The sequence below is a fragment of the Oncorhynchus masou genome, chromosome 10, assembly GCF_036934945.1.
Source record: "Oncorhynchus masou masou isolate Uvic2021 chromosome 10, UVic_Omas_1.1, whole genome shotgun sequence".
Classification (NCBI taxonomy): domain Eukaryota; kingdom Metazoa; phylum Chordata; class Actinopteri; order Salmoniformes; family Salmonidae; genus Oncorhynchus; species Oncorhynchus masou.
In genome coordinates, this window is record NC_088221.1 from 5436868 (window position 1) to 5464150 (window position 27283).

At 41.1% G+C, this 27283-nt stretch overlaps 1 protein-coding gene across 1 annotated transcript in view; it reads right to left on the bottom strand.

The window, feature by feature from the left end:
- The window catches only part of LOC135547074 (melanophilin-like), a 120319-nt gene that overhangs the window by 67002 nt on the left and 26034 nt on the right, over positions 1-27283 (bottom strand). The window contains exons 2-3 of the mRNA XM_064975708.1: positions 23143-23314; positions 3241-3462 (exon numbers count right to left, since the gene is read on the bottom strand). Of these exons, the coding sequence (XP_064831780.1) occupies positions 3241-3462; positions 23143-23270 (350 nt within the window). The 5' untranslated portion in view covers positions 23271-23314. The remainder of the gene's footprint in view (positions 1-3240; positions 3463-23142; positions 23315-27283) is intronic.

A 27283-nucleotide genomic window follows, 5' to 3' on the forward strand; every position in this document is an offset into this window, starting at 1 on the left:
ACAAACCCTTAGGCTGAACTTACCCCACTCTCCCAAGTGAGTAGGGTAAGCATTTCAGTACTTGGATCACACACAGTATAGGATTTGAAGCAATAGCCTAAATCTATTTTAGCACTGTTTCGCTCTGCTCTGAAACAAGCATGGGGACTGGTCTTGAGAAATCAATGATATTTTTATTTTCACTTAATCACTGTTTGGGTGAATAAGGTTGGTTAGACTAGAATTTAAAAAATTGGGTGCAGAAATGTTATGCTCTTAGTGTAACCTTTATTTAACAAGGCAAGTCAGTTAAGAACAAATTCTTATTTTCAAGGACAACCTATTCCTTCCTCCCCATCTGGGAATTGAAGCCCGGTCTCCCGCGTGCCCTGCCTGCAAGACATGGGGATTCTTTAGCTAAATAGCCCAGTATTGTACTGCCGACCATCACGTTGTACAACGCCATATTTTCAGTGCCATCCTAACGGAAACCATTCCAATTTTTTCTTAGAATAGAAACACCAAAATATTAATCAAATTAATTACGCAAGTACCAATCAAAAGTGTGGACACACCTACTCATTCGAGGATTTTTATTTATTTTTCTATTTTCTATTGTAGACTAATAGTGAAGACATCACAACTATGAAATAACACATATGGAATTAGAGGTTAACCTCTAAAGAGGTTAAGAACAAATTCTTATTTATAAGGACAGCCTACTCCTTACTCCCAGTCAGGGAATTGAACCCCGGTCTCCCACGTGCCCACATTCTCTAGTACAGCCATTATTGAAGGTGCTTGAGGTCACCACGAAAGTCTGGACATGGCCTGCTCTCCCTTATGAAAGGTATTAGGCACTTTCCCATGTTTACTTGTCAGACTGCACAGTAGCCTAATAAACAAATGCAGGTGGCTTATATTTTCAAAATGCTTTATAATCCAAATATAACAGCATATACTGTACAGTACTGTATTTCTTCATCAGCACCATTATGCTTTCATTAATAAAATAATGATACAAATACTCTTTCAAAATGCAGATGTTGATTTAGTTATGGATCCAAAGCAAATTACTATGGGAACAAATATCAGTAGTGTCTGTTGGCAAGTAGACTGAACCAGATTTTCCTTTAGGAATTTGCCTGTGCTTAGCTCTGTTCTGTTGATATCTTTAATTTTGTTTAGTCCTTGCAAATTTCAAGCATACATAGAGTTGAAGTCAGAAGTTTACATACACTCAGGTTGTAGTCATTAAAACTAGCTTAAAATTGTAGACCTCCACAGGTCTGGTTCATCCTTGGTAGCAATTTCCAAATGCCTGTAGGTACCACGGTCATATGTACAAACAATAGTACGCAAGTATAAACAACATGTCAGGAAGGAGACGCGTTCTGTCTCCTAAAGATGAACATACATTGGTGCGAAAAGTGCAAATCAATCCCAGACCAACAGCAAAGGACCTTGTGAAGATGCTGGAGGAAACAGGTACAAAAGTATCTATATCCACAGTAAAACGAGTCCTATATCGACATAACCTGGAAGGCCGCTCAGCAAGAAAGAAGCCATAAAAAAGCCAGACTACGGTTTGCAACTGCACATGGGGACAAAGATCATACTTTTTGGAGAAATGTCCTCTAGTCTGATGAAACAAAAATAGAACTGTTTGGCCATAATTACCATCGTTATATTTGGAGGAAAAAGGGGCAGGCTTGCAATCCGAAGAACACCATCCAAACCCGTGAAGCACGGGGGTGGCAGCATCATGTTGTGAGGGTGCTTTGCTGCAGGAGGTACTGGTGCACTTCACAAAAAATAGATGGCTTCATGAGAAGTAAAGTTACGTGGATATATTGATGTGTGCGAGCAAGGAGGCCTATAAACGTGACTCAGTTACACCAGCTCTGTCAGGAGGAATGGGCCAAAATTCACCCAACTTATTGTGGGAAGCTTGTGGAAGGCTACACAAAAGGCTTGGCCCAAGTTAAACAATATAAAGGCAATGCTACCAAATACTAATTGAATGTATGTAAACGTGTGACCCACTGGGAAAGTGATGAAAGAAATACAAGCTGAAATAAATCATTCTCTCCTATTATTCTGACATTTCAGTCTTAAAATAAAGTGGTGATCCTAACTGACCTAAGACAGGGAATTGTTACTTGGATTAAATGTCAGGAATTGTGAAAAACTGATTTTATATGTATTTGGCTAAGGTGTTTGTAGACTTCCAACTTCAACTGTATAACATGGTGCAGTCACCACCATGCTTGAAATTATGAAGTGTGGTACTCATTGATCTGTTGTGTTGGATTTGCCACAAGCATGATGTTTTTACTTTAGTGCCTTATTGCAAACAGGATGCATGTTTTGGAATATTTTTTATTCTGTACAGGCTTCCTTTTTTTCACACTGTCATTTAGGTTAGTTTTGGGGAGTAACCACAATGTTGTTGATCCATCATCAGTTTTCTCCCTTCACAGCTATTCAACTCCGTAACTGTTTTAAAGTCACCATTGGCCTCATGATGAAATCCCTGAGTGGTTTCCTTCCTCTGAGTTAGGAAGGACGTCTGAATCTTTGTAGTGACTGGGTGTATTGATACGCCATCCAATGTGTAATTAATAACCTCACCATGCTCAAAGGGATATTTCATGTCTGCTTTTTTATTTTCACCCATCTTACCAATAGGTGCCCCTCTTTGCGAGGAATTGGAAAATCTCCCTGGTCTTTGTAGTTGAATCTGTGTTCAAAATTCACTGGGACCTTACATATAGTTGTGTATGTGGGACACAAAGATGAGGTAGTTATTCAAAAATCATGGTAAACACTATTACACAGAGTTGGTCCATACACATTATTATGTGACTTGTTAAATAAATTTGAACTCCTGAACTTATTTAGGTTTGCCATTTTCAAAGGGGTGGAATAAGTGCTTTTCATTTTCAGCTTTTCATTTTTAATTCATTTCAAGAAAATTCTACAAACAATCCATTTTAAATTCAGACTAACACAACAACATGTGTAAAAAGTCAAGGAATGTGGATACTTTCTGAAGGCACTATATATTAGCATTACAGTTGTTGTGCTAATGTCCTAACCTTAGCATGTTTGTTCAGTTCACCTGGTCATATGGCAGGAGTCGCACACCCAGCTGACATACTTTTTGTTGTAGAGGCTTCAGGCCCGAGCATGTCAGCATATTTTAGCGTGAAGGTTGTTATACCGAGATGTTAGTATTAGTATGTTTCTCCAGCTCACCTAGACATGTGGCAAGGGTCGCATACCCATCCGCGCTCCTTCTTGTTGTAGCGGCTGCAGGCTTTGCAAGCGTACAGCTGGCAGTCCAGACACTGGCGCTTGCTGTTGACAAGGAACTTGAAGGGCTGCAAGCAGCGGAGGCAGTGGGACTCTGTCAGGCTGGTCCCAGTGCCTAGCAGCTCTCTCTTGGTGTCCTCCTTCTCTAGCTGCGTCTTTAGCTCCCTGCAAAATACACAAGGATGGATGGATAAATTGATTGACAGAGAAATATAAACATAAGATGATGGATAGCTTGGCAGAGAGGCTATAGTGCAGGGATTATCAACTAGAATCAGCCGAGGGCTGATTTTTTTCTTGAGAGGATGGTCAGGGGGACGGAAAATAGTTACAAATAATTTGTGGACTGCAAATTGACCGCAAGATGCCCAAACAGATATAATATTAGACTAAAACAAAATAATTTCAAACCTTGTTTGAATTTGTATTCAATCACATATAATAAGTATACAAACATTAGAAACAACTTCCTAATACTGAGCTGCACCACCGCTTAGTCCTCAGAACAGCTTCAATTTGTTCGGGGCATGGACTCTACAAGGTGTCGAAAGCATTCTACAGCTGGGCACTGGGACAGGAATGCTCGCCCATTTTGATTCAAATGCTTCCCATAGTTGTGTCAAGTTAGCTGGATGTTCTTTGGGTGATGCACCATTCTTGATACACACAGGAATCTGTTGAGCGTGAAAACCCGAGTAGCGTTGCAGTTCTTGACACAAACCGGTGTACCTGGCAGCTACTACCATACCCTTTCAAAGGCACTTAAATACTTTGTCTTGCGCATTCACCCTCGGAATGGCACACATTCAAAATCCATGTCTCAATTGTTTCCAGGCTTAAAAATCCTTGTTTAACCTGTCTCCTCCCCTTCATCTACACTGATTTAAGTGGATCTAACAAGTGACATCAATAAGAGATTATAGGTTTCACCCCCCAAAAAAAGCTAATTTTTCTTTTGCCCAGAAAATTTAGGGGGCCAAATAAAATCACCTGCGGGCCAAATTCACAGTTGTGGAAACCTGCTGTAGTGGATGGATGGATGGACAGACAGAAGTAAAGACAGAAGAATAGACATAGGAAAACCCAATGGAGGGACAAACTGACAGAAGATAGGACAGACAGTAGATTGGTTATTCTATACCAGTCACAGTAGACAATGGCCCAATTTTTCTGTAAGCCGGCAATCAGTCCCTTTCCTATCCTGTAATATGTTCAGGGATGGACCAAGGCATGCGTATCCTCGGGCTATCCAAAGTAATGAAGGTGCACTGGTATCTATAAAGGCTTTCTATGAAGCCCAAGAGGCACGGCTCATATCTGTGGTTACATATATTTTACATAAGCTGCAAACATGGCCCCGGGAAACAAGTCCATGAGGCCATGTGGGCCATCTCATATACAGCAACATGACTGGCCCAAAGGCTAAAAAGCTATCACTTTGCAGATGAAAACCGAAGCATTATTGCTTCCTTTAAGTGGTACCATATGTTTATTTATTTTTTGCCAAATATCAAAGCCTTGCTTGCTTGTAACAATAAAAGACAAACGTAACATATTTACAATCCATGGTAAGGGAATGGTAAATGTCATAATGTGCTTCTTGATTGAAAACTGACTTTTAGCTAACTTGTTTAGCTCTAACCTGCATTAAGTCGATTCGTTCACAACTGGCTGCTGGGCTGGTGGCAGCATGGGAGTTCTCGGTAGGAGCTGGAAACATGAAGGTTTTAAACTCAGCAGATTGTGGGTTCTCCAACCTGGGAAAGTCTGAATCCCTGCCACAACTAAACCCCTGCATATCAAATGTCAACTGCTAACCCTATGAGACAAAGAGGTAATAAGAGAGAACTAGGAATGTACGCGGAATCAGAGGTAGACATGGAGAAGGCTAACAATTCAATTGTCTATTTTCCACATGAAAACAAGTGATTTGGGGGGGCTGAATGAGTGTCATTTGAGCCAGTTGGAATTGGTTTCCCTTGTCTGTCTCTCACATTATGGTGGATTGCAGAAAGTACTTGGTGGTCATCATGGCTAAACATGGATCTCGTGACATGCATGAATGATATACAGTCGTTTCTGAGGCATACTAATCATCTAATTCTAACATTGGACATACAGTTGAAGTCGGAAGTTCACATACACCTTAGCCAAATACATTTAAACTCAGTTATTCACAATTCCTGACATTTAATCCTAGTAAAAAACTGCCTGTCTTAAGTCAGTTAGGATCACCACTTTATTTTAAGAATGTGAAATGTCAAAATAATAGTAGAGAGAATAATTTATTTCAGCTTTTATTTCTTCAATCACATTCCCAGTGGGTCAGAAATGTACATACACTCAATTAGTATTTGGTAGCATTGACTTTAAATTGTTTAACATGGGTCAAACGTTTTGTGTAGCCTTCCACAAGCTTCCCAAAATAAGTTGGGTAAATTTTGGCACATTCCTCTTGACTGAATCAGGTTTGTAGGCCTCCTTGCTCGCACACACTTTTTCAGTTCTGCCAACACATTTTCTATAGGATTGAGGTCAGGGCTTTGTGATGGCCACTCCAATACCTTGCCTTTGTTGTCCTTAAGCCATTTTGCCACAACTTTGGAAATATGCTTGGAGTCATTGTCCATTTGGAAAGACCCATTTGCCACCAAGCTTTAACTTCCTGACTGATGTCTTGAGATGTTGCTTCAATACATCCACATAATTTTACCTCCTCATGAAACCATCGATTTTTGTGAAGTGCACCAGTCCCTCCTGCAGCAAAGCACCCCCACAACATGATGCTGCCTCCCCTGTGCTTCACGGTTGGGATGGTGTTCTTCGGATTGCAAGCCTCCCCCTTTTTCCTCCAAACATAATGATGGTCATTATGGCCAAACAGTTCTATTTTTGTTTCATCAGACCAGAGTACATTTCTTCAAAAAGTATGATCTTTGTCCTCATGTGCAGTTGCATACCATCATGTGCAGTTGCATACCGTAGTCTGGCTTTTTTATGGCGGCTTTGAAGCAGTGGCTTCTTTCTTGCTGAGGTTATGTCGATATAGGACTCGTTTTACTGTAGATACTTTTGTACCTGTTTCCTCCAGCATCTTCACAAGGTCCTTTGCTGTTGTGTTGGGATTGACTTGCACTTTTCGCACCAAAGTACGTTCATCTCTAGGAGACAGAACGCGTCTCCTTTCTGAGCGGAATGACGGCTGCGTGGTCCCATGGTGTTTATACTTGCATACTATTGTATGTACAGATGAACGTGGTTCCTTCAGGCGTTTGGAAATTTCTCCCAAGGATGAACCAGACTTGTGGAGGTCCACAATTTTTTTTCAAAGGTCTTGGCTGATTTCTTTTGATTTTCCCATGACAAGCAAAGAGGCACTGAATTTGAAGGTAGGCCTTGAAATACATCCACAGGTACACCTCCAATTGACTCAAATGTTGTCAATTAGCCTATCAGAAGCTTCTAAAGCCATGACATCATTTTCTGGAATTTTCCATGCTGTTTAAAGGCACAGTCAACTTAGTGGATGTAAACTTCTGACCCACTGAAAATGTGATACAGTGAATTATAAGTTAAATTATCTGTCTGTAAACAATTGTTGGAAAAATTACTTGTGTCATGTACAAAGTAGATGTCCTAAACGACTTTACAAAAATATAGTTTGTTAACAAGACATTTGTGGAGTGGTTGAAAAACTAGTTTAAATGACTCCAACCTTAGTGTATGTAAACTTCTGACTTCAACTGTACATTAAATAAACTCATATTGTCCTTGATCTCAAGGACCCAATAATACAGTGGGGAGAACAAGTATTTGATACACTGCTGAGTTTGCAGGCCTACCGAATTACAAAGCATGTAGAGGTCTGTAATTTTTATCATAGGTACACTTCAACTGTGAGAGACGGAATCTAAAACAAAAATCCAGAAAATCACATTGTATGATTTTTATATATTTGATCACCTACCAACCAGTAAGAATTCCGTCTCTCACAGACTTGTTAGTTTTTCTTTAAGAAGCCCTCCTGTTCTCCATTCATTACCTGTATTAACTTCACCTGTTTGAACTCGTTACCTGTATAAAAGACACCTGTCCATACACTCAATCAAACAGACTCCAACCTCTCCAAAAAGACAAGAGAGCTGTGTAAGGACATCAGGGATAAAATTGTAGACCAGCACATCAAATAAACACTGAATGTGTACATCAACGACATTGATAAACAGTTTTAGTGATTGAATTAAATGGAAGAGCAGTAATGTGTAAGCATGGAAAATGTGTAGTCGTACATAAAATGCAAACGCTTAAACTGCATACAGTAGATGCTAAAACAAATGCAATAATTTACAAGGTTTAGAAACAAGTAGGGTGAATTCATATAAAGCAGGTGTTCACATTCAAATTGCTGCAAATAAACCACTGCTAAGGGACACCAATAATAAGAAGAGACATGAGCAATGGACATTAGACCGGTGGAAATCTGTCCAAATTTGAGATTTTTTGGTTCCAACCGCCATGTCTTTGTGAGATGCAGTAGGTAAACAGATTAACTCTGCATGTGTGGTTCCCACCATGAAGCACAGAGGAGGGGGTGTGATTGTGTGGAGGTTCTTTGCTGGTGACACTGTCTGATTTATTTAGAATTCAAGGCACACTTAACCAGCATGGCTACCACATGATTCTGCAGTGATACGCCATCCCATCTGGTTTGCGTTTAGTGGGACTATCATTTGTTTTTCAACAGGACAATGACCCAGAACACCTCCAGGCTGTGCAAGGGCTATTTGACCAAGAAGGAGAGTGATGACGTTCTGCATCAGATGACCTGGCCTCCACAATCACCTGACTTCAATCCAATTGGCATGGTTTGGGATGAGTTGGACCGCAGAGTGAAGTATAAGTAGCCAACAAGTGCTCAGTATATGTGGGAACTCATTCAAGACTGTTGGAAAAGCGTTCCAGGTGAAGCGGGTTGACAGAATGCCAAGAGTGTGCAAAGCTATCAAAGGCAAAGGGTGGCTACTTTGAAGAATCTCAAATACAAAATATATTTTGATTTGTTTAAAACTTTTTTTGGTTACTACATGATTACATATGTGTTATTTCATTGTTTTGATGTCTTCACCACTATTCTACAATGTAGAAAATAGTAAAAATAAAGAAAAACCATTGAATGCGTAGGTGTGTCCAAATTTATGACTGGTATTGTATATCTCACTAGGTCAGGATTTTTAAGCCTCCATACAGTGCCTTCGGATAGTTTTCAGACCCCTTCACTCTTTCCACATTTTGTTAAGTTACTGCCTTGTCCTAAAATGGGTTAAATAAAATACAAAAATCCTCAGCAAGTCCAGCCAGAGCCCAGACTTGAACATCTCTGGAGAGACTTGAAAATTGCTGTGCCTGACCTGACAAAAACATTTTTTTAAATCAATTTTAGAATAAGGCTAGAACCTAACAATATGTGGAAAAAGTCAAGGGGTCTGAATACTTTCCGAAGGCACTAGTTCTAATGTGTCCATGATATTTGTAATTTCCCTAATTGTATGACGGTGATAGGTTTTAGTGTGATTTCCTTGTGGTACTTAAAACCGTATTATAATCTTCCACCATAATAATTGAGTAATTTGTTGCTTGTGAGCTCAATAGATTATTATATAGATATTTTCTAAGAATTGTGGATCATCATTATTTGGACCATATAGATGATTTAGCTAAATCTGTTTTTGTTCCAATAGCATATTTAAAAGGATCCACCTTCCTTGAGGATCTGTTTGGACAGTTTGCCCTGGCATTAGTTGAACACAGCCAATCCAACAGTTTCTGAAATGTTGTCACTTCCTGAGATCTGTTTCAAATGTTTTTTTAAGTAGTTCCTTTCTTATATATGTATTAAAAAAGTAGTTACTTTCTGAGATCGGTAGTCAAATAGTAGTAGTCACCTCCAAAGTAAATATTTGTACTCCCAATTAAAAATAAAACTTACCTATAGCTATCCCAGTTCTGCAAGGTTCTGAACCTTTCACTGAAATACACCCCTGGTTAACAGACTTATGCCATGATATGGGCTCATGCTTTTCGAACTGTGCACGGTTCTCAGGAGTCAGACTAGGAAGGCTGCTGCTTTGTAGCTATGCCTGGGTCAGCAAGATGGTGCCTCAGAGATACAGCAGTACAGCTGTGAGGCATTAGCAATGGGATATACTTTTTATATCTGTTAAATCTGTCCTCCTCTGAAAGCCCAAATCCCAGGGACTTGGTATATATCCTGTGCCTTCCTGATTTTGAATAGCGAGGATATCCGCACCATGGGCAAAGTCCTAGCTAGTCGCATGGAGGCGTGTGGCATCATCGTCTCTCAAGGTTCCATTCAAGACCCCTCTGGTTAGAGATCCGGAAGATACGCACCTGGAAAAATAACTACCTTACAATGAAGGCTAGATGTGACATGTGCAAGTGTTAACATGTTTTTAAATAAAAAAAAATATATATATATATATGATAGCATTAATATGCTACGTCAATAAAAGCAATTTAACTTTTTTTTCTTTTTTTCATGCAAACTAATAAAAAACAATGTTTTGCACATGATCTTTTTGTACTTCAATTGTAGCCTGCTATAGATACAGTAGATATTTATGTTTTTCTTTTCAATGTGATCTTTAGTGTAGACAGATTGAGCCAAGTTTGAGTCTGTGTAAGGGTTCTAAAAATTAAATAACTTTACAAGTAGACAGATATTTGAGAGGTTTTATAAAAAATACAGGATTAGCATGTCCCTAGGATTACATTAAACTAAATTGATTATGACCTTAAACCAGAAAGTTCTGCTTAGCTGGCACTCCTTGGGAGTCCTGGTATGGGAGCCAGACATCCACATTCTGGGAAGATCCAATTTAGCAGACTGTTCCCATACAAGGATATCTCCTGGATGCCCATCAACACCAGTCCCCCTCCCCCCACACATCCTTCATAGCCCACATTAAGTTAAGGGGAGTGAGAGAGAGAAGAGAGAATTATAAAACCATAACATAATAGTTTCCAGAGACGGAAAAGCAACCCACGGTTCAGAGCAGACTACTGAGCATTAAGAACCATTTTCCCTTTCGATCCCAAAAACCTCAGCTTTATTTTATAAATCTTTGGCCAAACAGTTTTGCTAAATGGACCGGTTTCAACATTACAGTTACATAATACGGGGATCAATGTGAATGCATATATACAAGCGTAAGAGTGTTTATCGTAAGGTGTTAACCCCGGTGTCCTGGCTAAATTCCCAATTTCGCCCCATTTCCATCATGGCCACCTAATTACCCCTTCGTTCCTAATTGTCACATAGTATCACACCTCACCTCTCCTCTATATAAATGCAATCAGTTATTATAATATTGTTAAATTAAAGCTTCATTCTGGGATTCAAAAAACAATCAAATGGCCATCCCGCCACTTGTTTTGGTATACAGATCATCCCCAGTTTACAATTGGCTCATTCATCCCCCCTCCTCTCTCCTGTAACTATTCCCCAGGTAGTTGCTGTAAATGAGAGAATGTGTTCTAAGTCACCTAACCTGGTAAAATTAAAAAAAATACAGCTGACAGATGGGCCTAAGAAAATGTAACCCCTCTCAAATGCAAATGAACCTCTAATGAGGGTTATGGCCTGAGTTTTAAAGTGGAACTGACAGCGTTTTAGCAACATGAAATCTTATAAAAATCAGCTCAATATTCACCCCCAGGAAGAATATGAAGCCTTTAAAAAACATCTGACAAGCAAGAAAATAGATATGGCAATTTAAAATTGTTATTAAATTTGTAGAATGTTTGGGAATGATGTAGAGTAAGCCATTTGTGAAACTTCTATAGAAATAAAGTGTGGAAACGCAGCCGTGCGTTTGGACAGTTAATAGACACTGCAGTAAATTATACATCTGTCTTGTCAAGGATCGGAGTCGACACAGACCGGTGTGCCATTGCCAATCAGAGCTACAGCAGGCCTATATGCAAATAAGCCCTTTGCCACATGGGCAGTGTTACCAACAATATTTAGTGGGTTTTCAGACCTCTCCAGCGACTTTAATTGGTAACATTTTCTAGCGACAAATTCAGCTACCTACACGGGCCTATCATTATTCACTTTGAACTGGACTGTGTGTTTACAGTTATAAACGATGGGGAATAATAACCTGCTCACCCGTCTGCAGCTTGCCAATGCATGCTTGTCCAAAAACACATTTTGACGACTGAATGGGAACCCATTTGATCGATGCCAAATACACTTGATTGACAACTAAGAGTTATGTAAACTGTCAGCATAGCATGCTAACAAAGTGATTCACATTTCTTGCTAGTTAACCAAACGACACCTGGATCTCTAGATGTAGCCACAGAAAAATAATATGGGGGGGAGAAGTTGGCAAATTATCCACTCTTCCAATGACAACATCCTCCCAGCAGATAGGTAACACAAGCTCCTTGTTTTTAGCTTGCTCAATAGCTACATAAATACAGTTGAAGTTGGAAGTTTGCATACACCTTAGCCAAATACATTTAATCACAGTTTTTCACAATTAATGACATTTAATCCTACTAAAAATTCCCTGTCTTAGGTCAGCTAGGATCACCACTTTATTTTAAGAATATGAAATGATTTATTTCAGCTTGTATTTCTTTCATCACATTCCCAGTGGGTCAGACGTTTACATACACGCAATTAGTATTTGGTAGCGTTGCCTTTAAATTGTTTAACCTGGGTCAAACATTCCACAAGCTTCCCACAATAAGTTGGGTGAATTTTGGCACATTCCTCCTAACAGAGCTGGTGTAACCGAGTCAGGTTCTTAGGCCTCCTTGCTCGCACATGCTTTTTCAGTTCTGCCCAAAAATGTTCTATGGGATTGAGGTCAGGGCTTTGTGATGGCCACTCCAATACCTTGACATTGTTGTCCTTAAGCCATTTTGCCACAACTTTGGAAGTATGCTTGGGGTCATTGTCCATTTGGAAGACGCATTTGCGACCAAGATTTAACTTCCACACTGATGTCTTGAGACGTTGTTTCAAAATATCCACATAATTTTACTCCCTCATAATGCCATCTATTTTGTGATGAGCACCGGTCCCTCCTGCAGCAAAGCACCCCCACAACATGATGCTGCCACCCCCGTGCTTCACGGTTGGGATGGTGTTCTTCGGCTTGAAAGCCTCCTCTTTTTTCCTCCAAATGGTGATTATGGCCAAACAGTTCTATTTTTATTTCATCCAACCAGAGGATATTTCTCCAAAAAGTACGATCTTTGTCCTCATGTGCAGTTGCAAAACGTAGTCTGTTTTTTTGTTATGGTGGTTTTGGAGCAGTGGTTTCTTCCTTGCTGAGCGGCCTTTCAGGTTATGTCGACGTAGGACTCGTTTTACTTTTGATATAGATACTTTTGTACTTGTTTCCTCCAGCATCTTCACAAGGTCCTTTGTTGTTGTTCTGGGATTGATTTACACTTTTCGCACCAAACTACGTTCATCTCTAGGAGACAGAACGCGTCTCCTTCCGACTTCAACCGTAGATAAGCTAGACTTTTCTTCGAAAGCCATTCTTGTGATTTTTGTTGAGCACCCCTCCATTGCTTTGTTTGCAAAAGCACGAAGGCCCACCTGAACAGATAAACTAGCCTATTAACACCATTATGACTGACTAGTGATCATTGCTCTTGCAGTTTGATTGTTTCAATATTCCCAGCCTTGGTTACATGTGTTTTTGTCCAAAATATTGAGGCATTGAAACTGAAACAGTGCATCCCAAATGGGTGGCGGGAGCAAACAATGTACCAGACCAGGTGGGATTTACAACCTGATAGCAATATTTGTTTGACTACCAAGAAATGTATAATATAAATGTTATTATTAATGCATTGAAGTCACACCCAGATCTGTAGATCTGTGCTTGTCTACACACCCCCACCAGGTGTCTCCCATTTTCCCCATTATCCCCAGTGTATTTACACTACCATTGAAAAGTTTGGGGTCAATGTGAAATGTCCTTGTTTTTGAAAGAAAAGCAAAAAAAAATTGTCCATTGAAATAACATAAAATTGATCAGAAATACAGTGTAGACATTGTTAATGTTGTACATGACTATTGTAGCCTGAAACGGCAGATTTTTTATGGTATATCTACATGGGCGTACAGAGGCCCATTATCAGCAACCATCACTCCTGTGTTCCAATGGCACTTTGTGTTAGCTAATCCAAGTTAATCATTTTAAAAAGGCTCATTTATCATTAGAAAACCATTTTGCAATTGTGTTAGCACAGCTGAAAACTGTTGCTCTGATTAAAGAAGCAATAAAACTGGCCTTCTTTAGACAAGTTGAGTATCTGGAGCATCAGCATTTGTGGGTTTGATTACAGGCTCAAAATAGCCAGAAACAAATACCTTTCTTCTGAAAATCATCAGTCTGTTCTTACAATAGTCATTTACAACATTAACAATGTCTACACTGTATTTCGGATCAATTTGATGTTATTTTAATGAACCAAAAATGTGCTTTTCTTTAAAAAACAAGGACATTTCTAAGTGACCCCAAACTTTTGAATGGTAGTGTATACCTGCACTTTCTATTTGTCTTTTGCCAGTTCATCTTGTCTTTGTTAGGTCGTACCAGCGTGTTTTTTCCTGTTCCTTAAGTTTTTGTTTTTAGTCTTCCCGGTTCTGACCCTTCTGCCTGTCCTGAGCCTGCCTGCCGTGAAGTACCTGCCTGATTCTCCTGGATTACGAACCTCAGCCTGCCCTCAACCTGCCCTTTGCCTGCCCCGTGTTATAATAAACATTCTGAGATTCAATTTATCCAGCTCCTTTGTCTGCATCTGCATTATTCAACTGAATCCATCTAATCTGCCAACAATGCCTTTCTCTACATTATGCTATTTTGAATCAAATAGGACCTATTTTTAAAACCTTGGTTTTGTAGCATAAACTGGGAATTTTATGTTTTACTGATATTATGATTGTCTGTTTGTTTCATCTGCAAAGTAGTTAAAATGCAGTTCCACTTCAATTAAAATAACCTTTTACAGTGTTCAGATCAAAAATTATGCAAAAAATAGGTTTATCTGACTGTAGCCTATCAATCATTTTGTTTTCCGTGCTGACATAACCTTGACGTTTGTCAATGACGTGTATAAATGGAAGCATAGTTTTATATATATATATATATATATATAAAACTATTTTAAAAAAAACATTATTTGGCCTTAATGCTATGAGCCCATACAAACGCATTGAATAACAGATTCACTACATGGAAAACAGATAGTCCGGCCAAAAAAATCGAAAGAAGGTTTGTTCTGAAGTGTCTATCCTAAACTCAGCAAAAAAAGAAAGATAATTCATAACAATCCAAACAACTTCACAGATCTTCATTGTAAAGGGCTTAACACGGTTTCCCATACTTGTTCAAAGAACCATAAACAATTAATGAACTTGCACCTGTGGAACGGTCGTTAAGACACTAACAGCTTACAGACGGTAGGCAATTAAGGTCACAGTTATGAAAACATAGGACACTAAAGAGGCCTGTCTACTGACTCTGAAAAACACCAAAAGAAAGATTCCCAGGGTCCCTGCTCATCTACGTGAACATGCCTTAGGCATGCTGCAAGGAGGCATGAGGACTGCAGATGTGGCCATAAAATTGCAATAAATTGCAATGTCCGTACTGTGAAATGCCTAAGAGAGCGCTACAGGAAGACAGGACGGACAGCTGATTGTCCTCGCACTGGCAAACCACGTGTAACAACACCTGCACAGGATCGGTACATCCGAACATCACATCTGCGGGACAGGTACATGATGGAAACATCAACTGCCCGAGTTACACCAGAAACGCACAATCCCTCCATCAGTGCTCAGACTGTCCGCAATGGGCTGAGAGAGGCTGGACTGAGGGCTTGTAGGCCTGTTGTAAGGTAGGTCCTCACCAGACATCACCAGCAACAATGTCGCCTATGGGCACAAACCCACTGTTGCTGGTCCATACAGGACTGGCAAAAAGTCTTCACTGACGAGTCGCGGTTTTGTCTCACTAAGGGTAATGGCCGGATTCACGTTTATCGTCAAATAAATTAGTGTTACACCTAGGCCTGTACTCTGGAGCGGGATTGATTTGGAGGTTGAGAGTCCGTCATGGTCTGGGGCGGTGTGTCACAGCATCATCGGGCTGAGCTTGTTGTCATTGCCTGCAATCTCAACACTGTTCGTTGCAGGGAAGACATCCTCCTCCCTCATGAGGTACCCTTCCTGCTAGCTCATCCTGACATGACCCTCCAGCATGACAATGACACCAGCCATACTGCTCGTTCTGTGCGTGGTTTCCTGCAAGACAGGAATGTCAGTGTTCTGCCATGGCCAGCAAAGAGCCCGGATCTCAATCCCATTGAGCACGTCTGGGACCTGTTGGATCGGAGGGTGAGGGCTAGGGCCATTCCCCCCAGAAATGTCCGGGAACTTGCAGGTTCCATAGTGGAAGAGTGCGGTAACATCTCACAGCAAGAACTGGCAAATCTGGTGCAGTCCATGAGGAGGAGAGGCACTGCAGTACCTAATGCAGCTGGTGGCCAAACCAGAACCTGACTGTTACTTTTGATTTTGATCCCCCCCCCTTTGTTCAGGGACACATTATTCCATTTATGCTAGTCACATGTCTGTGGAACTTTTTCAGTTTATGTCTCAGTTGTTGAATCTTGTTATGATTATACAAATATTTACACATGTTAAGTTTGCTGAAAATAAATGCAGTTGACAGTGAGAGGATGTTTCTTTTTTTGCTGAGTTTATATCTGAAAGCCATAAGAAAGATCAGGAAACATTTTTTTTTTACATGTATTTTAACCCCATATATTTGTCACTAAACAGCCTCCATATTCTGTTTACTTCCATACTTGTTTTGACTGGTACTGGGGGACTTTCAGACCAGTCTTGTGATGCCTGTGTGCTTCCTAGAACAAAACAACAGAAATGTAGGTGTTCGTGAGAGTCACCTTTACACAGAGGGATCATATTAGTTTTGTAGGCCAAACCGTTCGGACGCTACAGACTATTTTGTGAGAAGACTGATTTTTTCGGGATGGTCAGACATACATTGCTCTAGCTCTTTCACCTTTCACTGCAGATATATCCAATGCAAAAAAAAAAACATATCGCGAGATGGACTTTTATGGGAATGTTCTTATTATGCTAATTTGATTTCCGCGGAGCACGGACATCGACCTTAGAGGGTTAAGGACAGTAAGCCAGTGATGAATAAGCTCCATTGTTATAAGCTCCATGATTTGTGGTTAGTACACCAATCTCTCAAACTCCATTTTTCTATGTCTTATTCAGTGCTAAGAGACTAGGCCTAAAACTGATTGAATCCACATGAGTAACAATGTGTCCAGATTCCACTAGTTAATGGAATTAATCAACAACAAGCATCATGACAAAAACAGCTTTAACTTTAACAGAGAACACAGAGAATAAATAGCTGGATCAAGACGTTGGCATAGTGTGTGGCAGAATTTGGAAAGGACGAGGAGACAGTGAGTTGTTTGTGTTTTGGGAAAGAGTCAGACCAGGAGAGGGGAGAGGGGAGAGGAGAGAGAGAGAATCTTGTTTTTCATTCAGAGATTGAAATAGTCTGGCTAAAATTGGCCTTGTGACTGTGACATGGCTGTGTTCCTCTCTACAACGGGAAAGAAAATGCCACGTACATTACAGAGCCATAGAGACACTCATGGCCTAGACAACATAGACCATCAGCAACTGCAACCAAGCATGCTTAGGCCTACTGTATAGCTGTGACTGTAGCTAAAGCTTTCTAACCACAACAAACAACCAAACTGAATATGGATACATGGGAGTTTCATCTGGACACAAAATGGACCGTTAGTCCTGTTTTATTGCTACTGTGCATCTGTGTATTTTTATATTTTCTCTATATTAAGTTATAGAGACATGTGGAGCAGCAGAGGTCAGCATCATGGCATCGGGGAACTTGGGGGATTTCTGCAAATCTGCAAAAGAGCTCTGAGTATGCCAAGAATGATTGGTTGATTAGATCAGGTTAGATTTCTGACCAAAGGACAGGGCGTGTGCCAAACTGGTGCTTCTTTCTCTGCTATGTTCCTTCCTTTTCTGTCTCTCTCTCTCAAACCCAAACATACACACAAATAAGGCCATATGCACAAAGGCACATGTACAGTACATATGTGTGCACACACGCACAACCCAGGCATTCGCAAACACCTGTAGAACATCAATATATCTACGATTAATCATCCTACATGTTACTACCGAAGATTTACAATCATTCAAATGCTTAAAATATACGTGACATGCAAGTTTAAAAACCAGACATGGCATTTATCATGTTAAATATAACTTTTTATTCAATATGAACACAAAGGAACCAGCAGCTAATCCATTTACAATGGGTTATGTAAAAAGGACATTTCAAATAGGGGAATAAAAACAAGGACATCGTCCCAAATGGCACCCTATTCCCTAAACGATATCATAACCGTCATCGATAAAAGACCGTACTGTGCAGCCGTCTTCATCGACCTGGCCAAGGCTTTCAACTCTGTCAATCACCGCATTCTTATCGGCAGACTTAATGTGAGTCTGGAAGGTGAGTTTACAGTCTAGCCAGACACCTAGGTATTTATAGTTATCCACATATTCTAAGTCGGAACCGTCCAGAGTAGCAATGCTAGTCGGGTGGGTGCGGACAGCGATCAGTTGAAGAGCATGCATTTAGTTTTACTTGCATTTAAGAGCAGTTGGAGGCCACTGAAGGAGAGTTGCATGGCATTGAAGCTAGTTTGGAGGTTTGTTAACACAGTGTCCAAGGAAGGGCCAGAGGTATACAGAATGGTGTCGTCTGCGTAGAGGTGGATCAAAGAAACACCAGCAGCAAGAGCGACATCATTGATGTATACAGAGAAGAGAGTCGGTCCGAGAATTGAACCCTGTGGACCACCATAGAGACTGCCAGAGGTCCGGACAACAGGCCCTCCTATTTGACACACTGAACTCTATCAGAGAAGTAGTTGGTGAACCAGGCGAGGCAGCCATTTGAGAAACCAAGGCTGTTGAGTTTGCCAATAAGAATGTTGTGATTGACAGAGTCGAAAGCCTTAGTCAGGTCGAAGAATACAGCTGCACAGTAATGTCTCTTATCGATAGCGGTTATGATATCGTTTAGGACCTTGAGCATGGCTGAGGTGCACCCATGACCAGCTCTGAAACCAGATTGCATAACGGAGAAGGTACGGTGAGATTCAAACTGGTCGGTAATCTGTTTGTTATCTTGGCTTTCGAAGACCTTAGAAAGGCAAGGTAGAACAGATAAAGATACTTTTGTTCACGTTTCCTTCAGCATCTTCACAAGATCCTTTGCTGTTGTTCTGGGATTGATTTGCACTTTTTTCGCACCAAAGTACATTCATCTCTAGGAGACAGAACGCGCCTCCTTCCTGAGCAGTACGACGGCTCCGAGGTCCCATGGTGTTTATATTTGCATACTTTTGTTTGTACAGATGAACGTGGTATCTTCAGGCGTTTGGAAATTGATCCATCAGATGGACCAGACTTGTGGGGGTCTACATTTTGTTTCTGAGGTCTTGGCGGATTTCTTTAGATTTTACCATGATGTCAAGCAAAGAGGCATTGAGTTTGAAGGTAGGCCTTGAAATAAATCCACAGGTACACCTCCAATTGACTCAAATAATGTCAATTAACCTATCAGAAGCTTCTAAAGTCATGACATGATTTTCTGGAATTTTCCAAGCTGTTTAAAGGCACAGTCAACTTAGTGTATGCAAACTTCTGACCCACTGGAATTGTGATACAGTGAAATAATCTGTCTGTAAACAATTGTTGGAAAAATTACTTGTGTCATGCACAAAGTAGATGTCCTAACCGACTTGCCAAAAATACAGTTTGTTAACAAGAGATTTGTGAAGTGGTTGAAAAGCGAGTTTTCATGACTCCAACCTAAGTGTATGTAAACTTCTGACTTCAACTGTACTTAGCAAGCAAATGCGGCTAGCTAGTTTAGCCTACTGAAACACCCTGCTCAAACAGGAACTCTTCCAAGTCAACGTAACGTTACGCTTTTGGTATTACTAATTTATTGCCACTGGGTCTTGCCGGTGTAACTGCTTACTGATTGTACACTAACATTACTCCATGATTGTAGCAGGTTTACCGACGTGTTAGTTCTATTAGCTATGTTGACTATGACATTGTAGGCTGTTTGTAGAGGTTTGGCTTGGAAAGGTTCTCACGCCTGGTCACATACAGCTGATTTGTTGTGCATTGAAGACCGCAATCGAAGGGAAAAGAAGGAATACAATGTGGCTGTTTTGAAAGGGAACTGTTTACGCGTGATCAGGGGTGTATTCATTCCGATTCTGTTGAAAAACATTTCTTAAAACGGAAGCAAACGGAACAAAACGGGGATAAAAAAGACCTGAATTTGTCCAATAGAAACTCTTGTTTGCAACTGTTGGACTAATAATTACATTATTGTTTGTGTAAACCGTGTTATTGGCTAGCTCCTATGATACAACACTCTCCTGACGAGAGAGCACATTTTCTATGCGAAATTGCCTGGCCTCATTTGCTCATTGTATGGATATAGCCAAATAAATATCACTAGAAAACAGCTAAAACAAATGCAAATGCAGCTACTGTTGTTATTCTGTCTGCACTGTTTGATGTGATTGTAAGTTAGCTGTAGTTGGCTAGCTAGCAAGCTAGGGACAAGAACGTTTCCAGCCAGTATGGCAATGGAACATTTAGAAAGCACATTAAATTTGTCTCTCGACCTGTGTTCACCTGTGTTGTATACTTTCATTCATAGGCTAGATTGTAGCAACATAATGATGGGTATAGGGAAAATTTGAGTATCATGTAGTAGCCTAAACCTATTGCTGTTACATTGAACTGGGTGAATGGAATATGAATGAGTCATCCAATATGCTGTAATAGAAATAAGGCCATGCTCGTTTTAAACGACACTGAACTCCACTTAATCCTGAATGAAATGACTGAGCCATAAATTAAGGATCAATGAAATCAGATTCCCTCCCTCTTGCAAAGATTGCGTCATCATCCCCTTCATTTGAGGAAGACGACTGATTGAATATTTTATTAATAAATAAAAAAATTGTGTTAAAATGTTTTAGTATTAAAATATATCCCATTACACATTTAGTAATGACAATGTATTTTAAACTTCACGTACAGTAACACTTTTGTATGACTTAATAAAATAATTGTATCGATGTGCTTGTGCATTGAGTACACCAAAGTTGATAAGTAATAAAATAAAGACAGCACTTCTAAAAGCCTATTTCACACCATAGCCTGCACAAATGAAAATGTGGCACTGATTCGCCCTTGGATTAACGTTTCAACATTGTCTCAATGAAGATTTTGACATTCGACTAGCAATGTGCAACATGCACGCACAGTTACAAACCTGCTAGAGTCAGTGGCAGGCGGACGAGCAATATCCACTGTCATAGTATGGATGAAGCCGGAGCTGAAATGTGAAGCTAACTGAACCTGGTTAGCTTTAGAAAACCCTGAGTAGATCTAGCTTGCTTTGTAGGATACCTCTCTGGTGTGATAAGACATAGCATGTTGTCTACAATTATATTAGGCTACTAAGTGATAGTGATCCACGGATGATCAGGATTGATTGTTTACTGATCAACTGGAGTCACGTAGGAATCCAACATGTTATATACTCCATCAGAGGCCTAGATGTGATGTCAAAAAGTGTAAATCCAAGTGGTTGGTTTAGGATCTGCATACTGCATATTGGTAGAGGTAAAGAAACAAAGGTAAGGCATTAAGAAAAATCTAAGGTAGGTCAATACCGTTGCATAAACCCGTTGCATAAATCCGTCTTGCATGGCGTTTGAACACATCATAAGCACTGTGCATCCCTTTGAGTAACAAATTCATGCAATTAGTAGCTCATTAGATTCAAACCTAGTGACTAACTGATTATTCAACCCCAGATCTTAACCTTCACCATTACGAGGATCAAAACAAATCTGACCCTGGACCAGCGGTTACATGGAACTTTGTCCAATTCTGCATATTGGATGAGCAAGACACAGCCAGGGAAGGTCCCATTATCCTCATCCCATCATGCTTATCTCTCCCTACCATCTGAGGCGCTCCAGAGAGTTATATGATGGCCGGGCTAGGTCCAGCAGTGCATCCCGGAGTCTGGACATAGTCCACATCGTCTGCTGACTCCTGCATGGCACAGATAGTCCTGAGACTCATTACCTAGAAACCCACACAGCGTGAGAAGGGAGAGTCAATGCTCTTCATAACATTGCTAGCTCTGACCTGACTCCTATGAGAATCAATGCATCTTACCACAAGTTTAAAAAATATATTTTTTTTACCAATTGATTGGCTTTTTATGATATGGGAGTGCATTTTTGTAAAATGTTCTAAGGTGTTTGACATATTTTGTTTAATTAATGCCATACAAGTGAGGTGAACCTTCAAGTGAAACAAATGTGAGTGTCAAACCACAATTGTATCATGCAACTTTGCCGTTATGGAATAATATCATGAACTGCCCAGTCAGCTGACTAGTAGACTCCATCTCTACCAGAGAAAAACACACTGGGACATCAGGAATGTGCCAATTATCTGGCATTACACGCCTGGGCTACAGTACAGGTCATGTGATCTGTGGCTCACTACCAGGCATCCCAGTAGAGCTTAGATATATAAAGGCCCTCTATCAGTGTTCACTATCATGCCTACGCACTGGGTACAAACAGGTTGAAAGGACATTGCTTTAACGTCTTGTTAACATTGTAGGATTATCATTGTATGAACATGGAAATCAAACTGGATTTGAAGAATTCAAATGCCTGAAATCAAAGGCCATCACAGGCATCAAGGTTTTAGTTAATTTCACGTTAGTCTAACACGCTTGGTTGACATCATCAGAGGGAGTTAAGGGAACAACAAGTATGTACAGTATGTACTATATAATGCATTTGACTCTGATGTGAACCTTGAGGTCAGTCCTAATCCCAGTCTACAGAAAACTGCAATTAAAATGAGACGGATTAACACGTCTCCTGGAGAGTCGTCTGAACCAACAAAATATCCTGATCTGCACTAATCTACGTCGTCACACAGTGTAAATTCAATGGTGGATATATTCAAAAGTAGCCTTTGTCAGCTGGACCCAACTCTGCTATTCTCTGGGTAGAAAGAATGATTCCCTCAACAAAATGGAATGATAATCCCTATTCAAATTTTATGTAATGTCTATAGACTCCGATATATAGTCAAATGTATCAAAATAATGACATGGAATTAATAAAGAATAACTGATTGATCCTGCATGGTAAGTGATCTTTAAAGTTGCTGTTCCAAATTACAGAGCAGTAAACCTCTGACATTTCAACCTATCCAGTAACTCAATTAGATTGTTACTAAGATATGACATTGTTAATTCTTAGGCGAGATCAGTCACTGGTAGACAGAATAGTGATAAATAGCAAATATATAGCAATATGCATAATATTTGCATACTACTTCAATATAACATACTGAAATCCAACCAATAATTTGGCAACAACAAACTTCTTAAATTGAAACATATAAGAGGCCCTGCCTTTGTATGAGTCCAGCTCTTGGTAATTTTTGCTTTAATTTCAACAAAGTAGAGATGTGTTTTTTTGTAAACCAACAAACCTCTATGTTCAAATAAAAGGAAAAACAAAAGGATCAATAATATATCAAATGAAAAGGGGTTTGCCTACCCCAGTCTGTCCTCCTCTTTCTTCCTCAAGTCAAAGTCTCTCTGGACGACTTGAAACACGTGCTGGGCCTCCTCCTCTGTCAGTGTGGAGAGATCCAGCTTCTTCCCCACAGCGGTGGTAGGCATCATGTTCACCTTGGGCACCCAGGGACCATTCACTGCTTTATATTGGACTGCAAGAAGTGGGAGAGAAAACCAGTTAGATTGCCACCATAGTACAACAGAAAGATACAAGACAAATGTTTACTCAAAACCATTATAATACAAAACAACAGTGTCAACAAATATAGAAAAAAAACTATATGGAACAGCAACTCAACGAAAAGCCAAATCCACTAATAACTACTACATAAAACACCACAGTTGATGTTCCAAAGTCAATGTTTGATACAGCTGAATGGAGTAGTAAAGCTATAGCAATTTTAGAAGGAAGATAATTGCAAGCTTTGCTTTGCTGCAATTCACTTCTTGTCATGAAAATGTCTGTTTTTATCTTGCAACAAATGTAATACAAAAGCTTGCAGACAGTGTAACTGACAAAACAACATGAGGGAGGTGGGGAATGCAGTCCACTAAAATATTCTGGATTGTTTGGTTGATCCAACAGCTGGTTTGAAGGCGTTGGGTGACTTAGTTGGGTTGTTTTCTTTAAAAATAGAAAGGTTCCATTGTTGATACTGGGTTATTGGTGCTGGGTTATTGAGATATGACCTAGCGTGTCAGATCAGAAGACTGGTCGTGTAGTTTAGTAGGGGTGTAGCGTTCAGATTATTATTTTTACCCACCTGTGAGAGTAAATGTCATTCCTGTTCATCTGTTCTGTTGTATAGTTGTCACGTTAAGGTTGAACATTGACATTTTTGTTGTTCAATGAGGCTTACAGAAATGTACGAGGTCCCTTAAAGCCTATGTAAATCCCATTGTTGGGCTAGATACCACCTTATTATAACATGTTATAAATTATCTTCAAATTCTAGAAGAACGTGTAAAAAGCTTAACATTTTAAGGACAAATTACATTTGCTCTATGTAAACTTAGCATGATGAATGGGAATGACATTTGTGACCCGTTTCAGGAAACTAGGCGTATGTCGCATGTAACTTCTTCACAGGAGTGCCGTTTGAACGTAAAGGTTTTTTACTTTTATCAAAATCTGTTTTTTTTTTTGGCATAGGGGATGCATCCATCCATGATGTATATGTGTAATATAGTCTAGCTAGCTACATTTTCAAATATTACACATTTCAAATTGACAGAAAGTAGTCATTTCAAGTTAACGTTAGCTGGCTGGCTTGCTAGCTAACGTTACGTGTATGACCTTATTCTTTGTTTCTCAAAGAAATTAGCTTGACTAAGCTAGCTAATATTGAACCTGGTTGGTTAGCTACCTGCAGATTCATGCAGGGTAGTAACATCATGAGTTGGGATTATGGTTCATTGTTTACCTTCCTAGCTACATGTTTTAACAAAATACTATTGTCTGAGTGTGCCAGTGAGCAGAATTGTGTGTTCATTGCACGCTCTGAACTCTCTGAGAGTGAAATGCTCTGAATTTACGAATGGACAATCTGACAGCACAGTTGCAGTCACCAACACTCTAGATAACATAACAGCCTAACCAGCTCTGCTAGGGCAAGTTCAGTGAGCTGTTCTCTCATTTGTGTCTGGAAGTAGCTAGCAAGTTAGCTTGGGTGATTGACTGCTGTGTGTACTAAGCGCCCGGATCAACCCTTAAAGAGATGGGTGGGGATAAAGTTTAAGAGATGCTGAATGGGTGTAGACAAAGAAGGGCTCTCCAGTAGTAGTACCAAAATATTCAAAGACAATTTTCTCAAAAGTGAGTTTACAAGTTTATCAACTTTCAAAGCAAAATTACTTCCCATTGTTCCTCAACTGGAGTGTATGATATAACATTTTGTAGCTCTGAGTAGGGTTGCAAAGGGTCAGAAACTGTCCGATAAATTGACTAAATTTTTCCAGATATTTTCCATGGGCAGTAAAGCCTGGGAATTCAGCTCAAGTTCATCAAAAAAGTTAGCTCACAACAGTGAACCATTTTATGTGCGATACACATAAGGCAATTCTAGGTCTTATGGCATATTTTGGTTAAACTATCCTCCATTCAATGGAATTGCAACCCTCTGCATGCACAGTGCATCCTTCCATCACATGTGCAGTGCACTTTTGCATCACATTGTCACGCCTTGGTCTTAGTATTTTGTGTTTTAGTTAATTAGTTAGTCAGGCCAGGGTGTGACATGGGTTTATTGTTTGTTGTATTCTTAGTGGGGTTTTTTAGTTATTGGGATTGTAGCTGATTAGGGGTGTGTGTTACATAGGTTTGGCTGCCTGAGGCGGTTCTCAATCAGAGTCAGGTGATTCTCGTTGTCTCTGATTGGGAACCGTATTTAGGTAGCCTGGGTTTCGCTTTGTATTTCGTGGGTGATTGTTCCTGTCTCTGTGTTAGTGTTCACCAGTCAGGCTGTAATAGGTTTCACATTCCGTTTGTTGTTTTGTATTTATTAGTTATTCATGTATAGTTCCGTTGTTTGTTTCACTAATAAACATGAGTAACCTACACGCTGCATTTCAGTCCGACTTTCTTGCGACAAACGAAGAACGCCGTTACAGAATCACCCACCACACTCGGACCGAGCAGCGTGTTAACAGGCAGCGACAGCTGGAGCAGCAAAGGGAGGAGGAATTATTCGGTGCATGGACATGGGAAGACGTGCTGGATGGTAAAGGTTGTTACACTTGGGAGGAGATATTGGCCGGAAGAGATCGCCTCCCATGGCAACAGGTGGAGGCACTAAGGAGAGCAGAGGCAGCCGGAGATAGGAGCCGACGATACGAGGGAACACGGTTGGCAAGGAAGCCCGAAAAGCATCCCCAAAAATGTCTTGGGGGGGGGGGGGCTATCAGGGAGTATGGCTGCGTCAGGTAGGAGACCTGCGCAATCTCCCTGTGCTTACCGGGGATCTAGAGAGACCGGGCAGGCACCGTGTTATGCAGTGGTGCGCACGGTGTCCCCAGTGCGGGTGCATAGCCCTGTGCGGTATATTTCAGCTCTGTGTATCTGCCGGGCTAGATTGAGCGTCGAGCCAAATGCCATGAAGCCGGCTCCCAGTGCGTCTCCTTGGGCCGGCTTACATGACACCAGCCTTGCGCTCAGTGTCTCCAGTTCGCCTACATAGCCCAGTGCGGGCTATTTCTCCTCACAGCACTGGCAGGGCAACCGAGAGTATTCAACCAGGTAAGGTTGGGCAGGCTCGGTGATCAAGAGCTCTAGTGCGCCTGCACGGTCCGGTCTATCCAGTACCACCTCCACACCCCAGCCCTCCGGTAGCAGCTCCCCGCACTAGGCTTCCTGTGCGTGTCCTCGGCCCAATCCCACCAGTGCCAGCACCACGCATCAGGCCTACAGTGCGCCTCGCCTCTCCTGTACTGTCGGAACCTTTCTCCTCTCCAGCGCTGCCGGAGCCTCCTGCCTGTTCGGAGCAGCTAGAGCTGCCAGTCTGCAAGGAGCTGCCAGTCTGCATGAAGCAGCCAGAGCTGTCAGTCTGCATGGAGCAGCTAGAGATGCCAGTCTGCAAGGAGCTGCCAGTCTGCATGGAGCAGCTAGAGCTGCCAGTCTGCATGGAGCAGCTAGAGCTGCCAGTCTGCAAGGAGCTGCCAGTCTCCATGAAGCAGCCAGAGCTGCCAGTCTGCATGGAGCAGCTAGAACTGCCAGTCTGCAAGGAGCTGCCAGTCTGCATGAAGCAGCCAGAGCTGCCAGTCTGCATGGAGCAGCTAGAGCTGCCAGTCTGCAAGGAGCTGCCAGTCTGCATGGAGCAGCTAGAGCTGCCCGTCTGCAAGGAGCTGCCAGTCTGCATGGAGCAGCTAGAGCTGCCAGTCTGCAAGGAGCTGCCAGTCTGCATGGAGCAGCCAGAGCTGCCAGTCTGCATGGAGCAGCCAGAGCTGCCAGTCTGCAAGGAGCTGCCAGTCTGCATGAAGCAGCCAGAGCTGCCAGTCTACATGGAGCAGCTAGAGCTGCCAGTCTGCAAGGAGCTGCCAGTCTGCATGGAGCAGCCAGAGCTGCCAGTCTGCATGGAGCAGCCAGAGCCGCCAGTCAGCATGGTGCAGCCAGAGCCGTCAGTCAG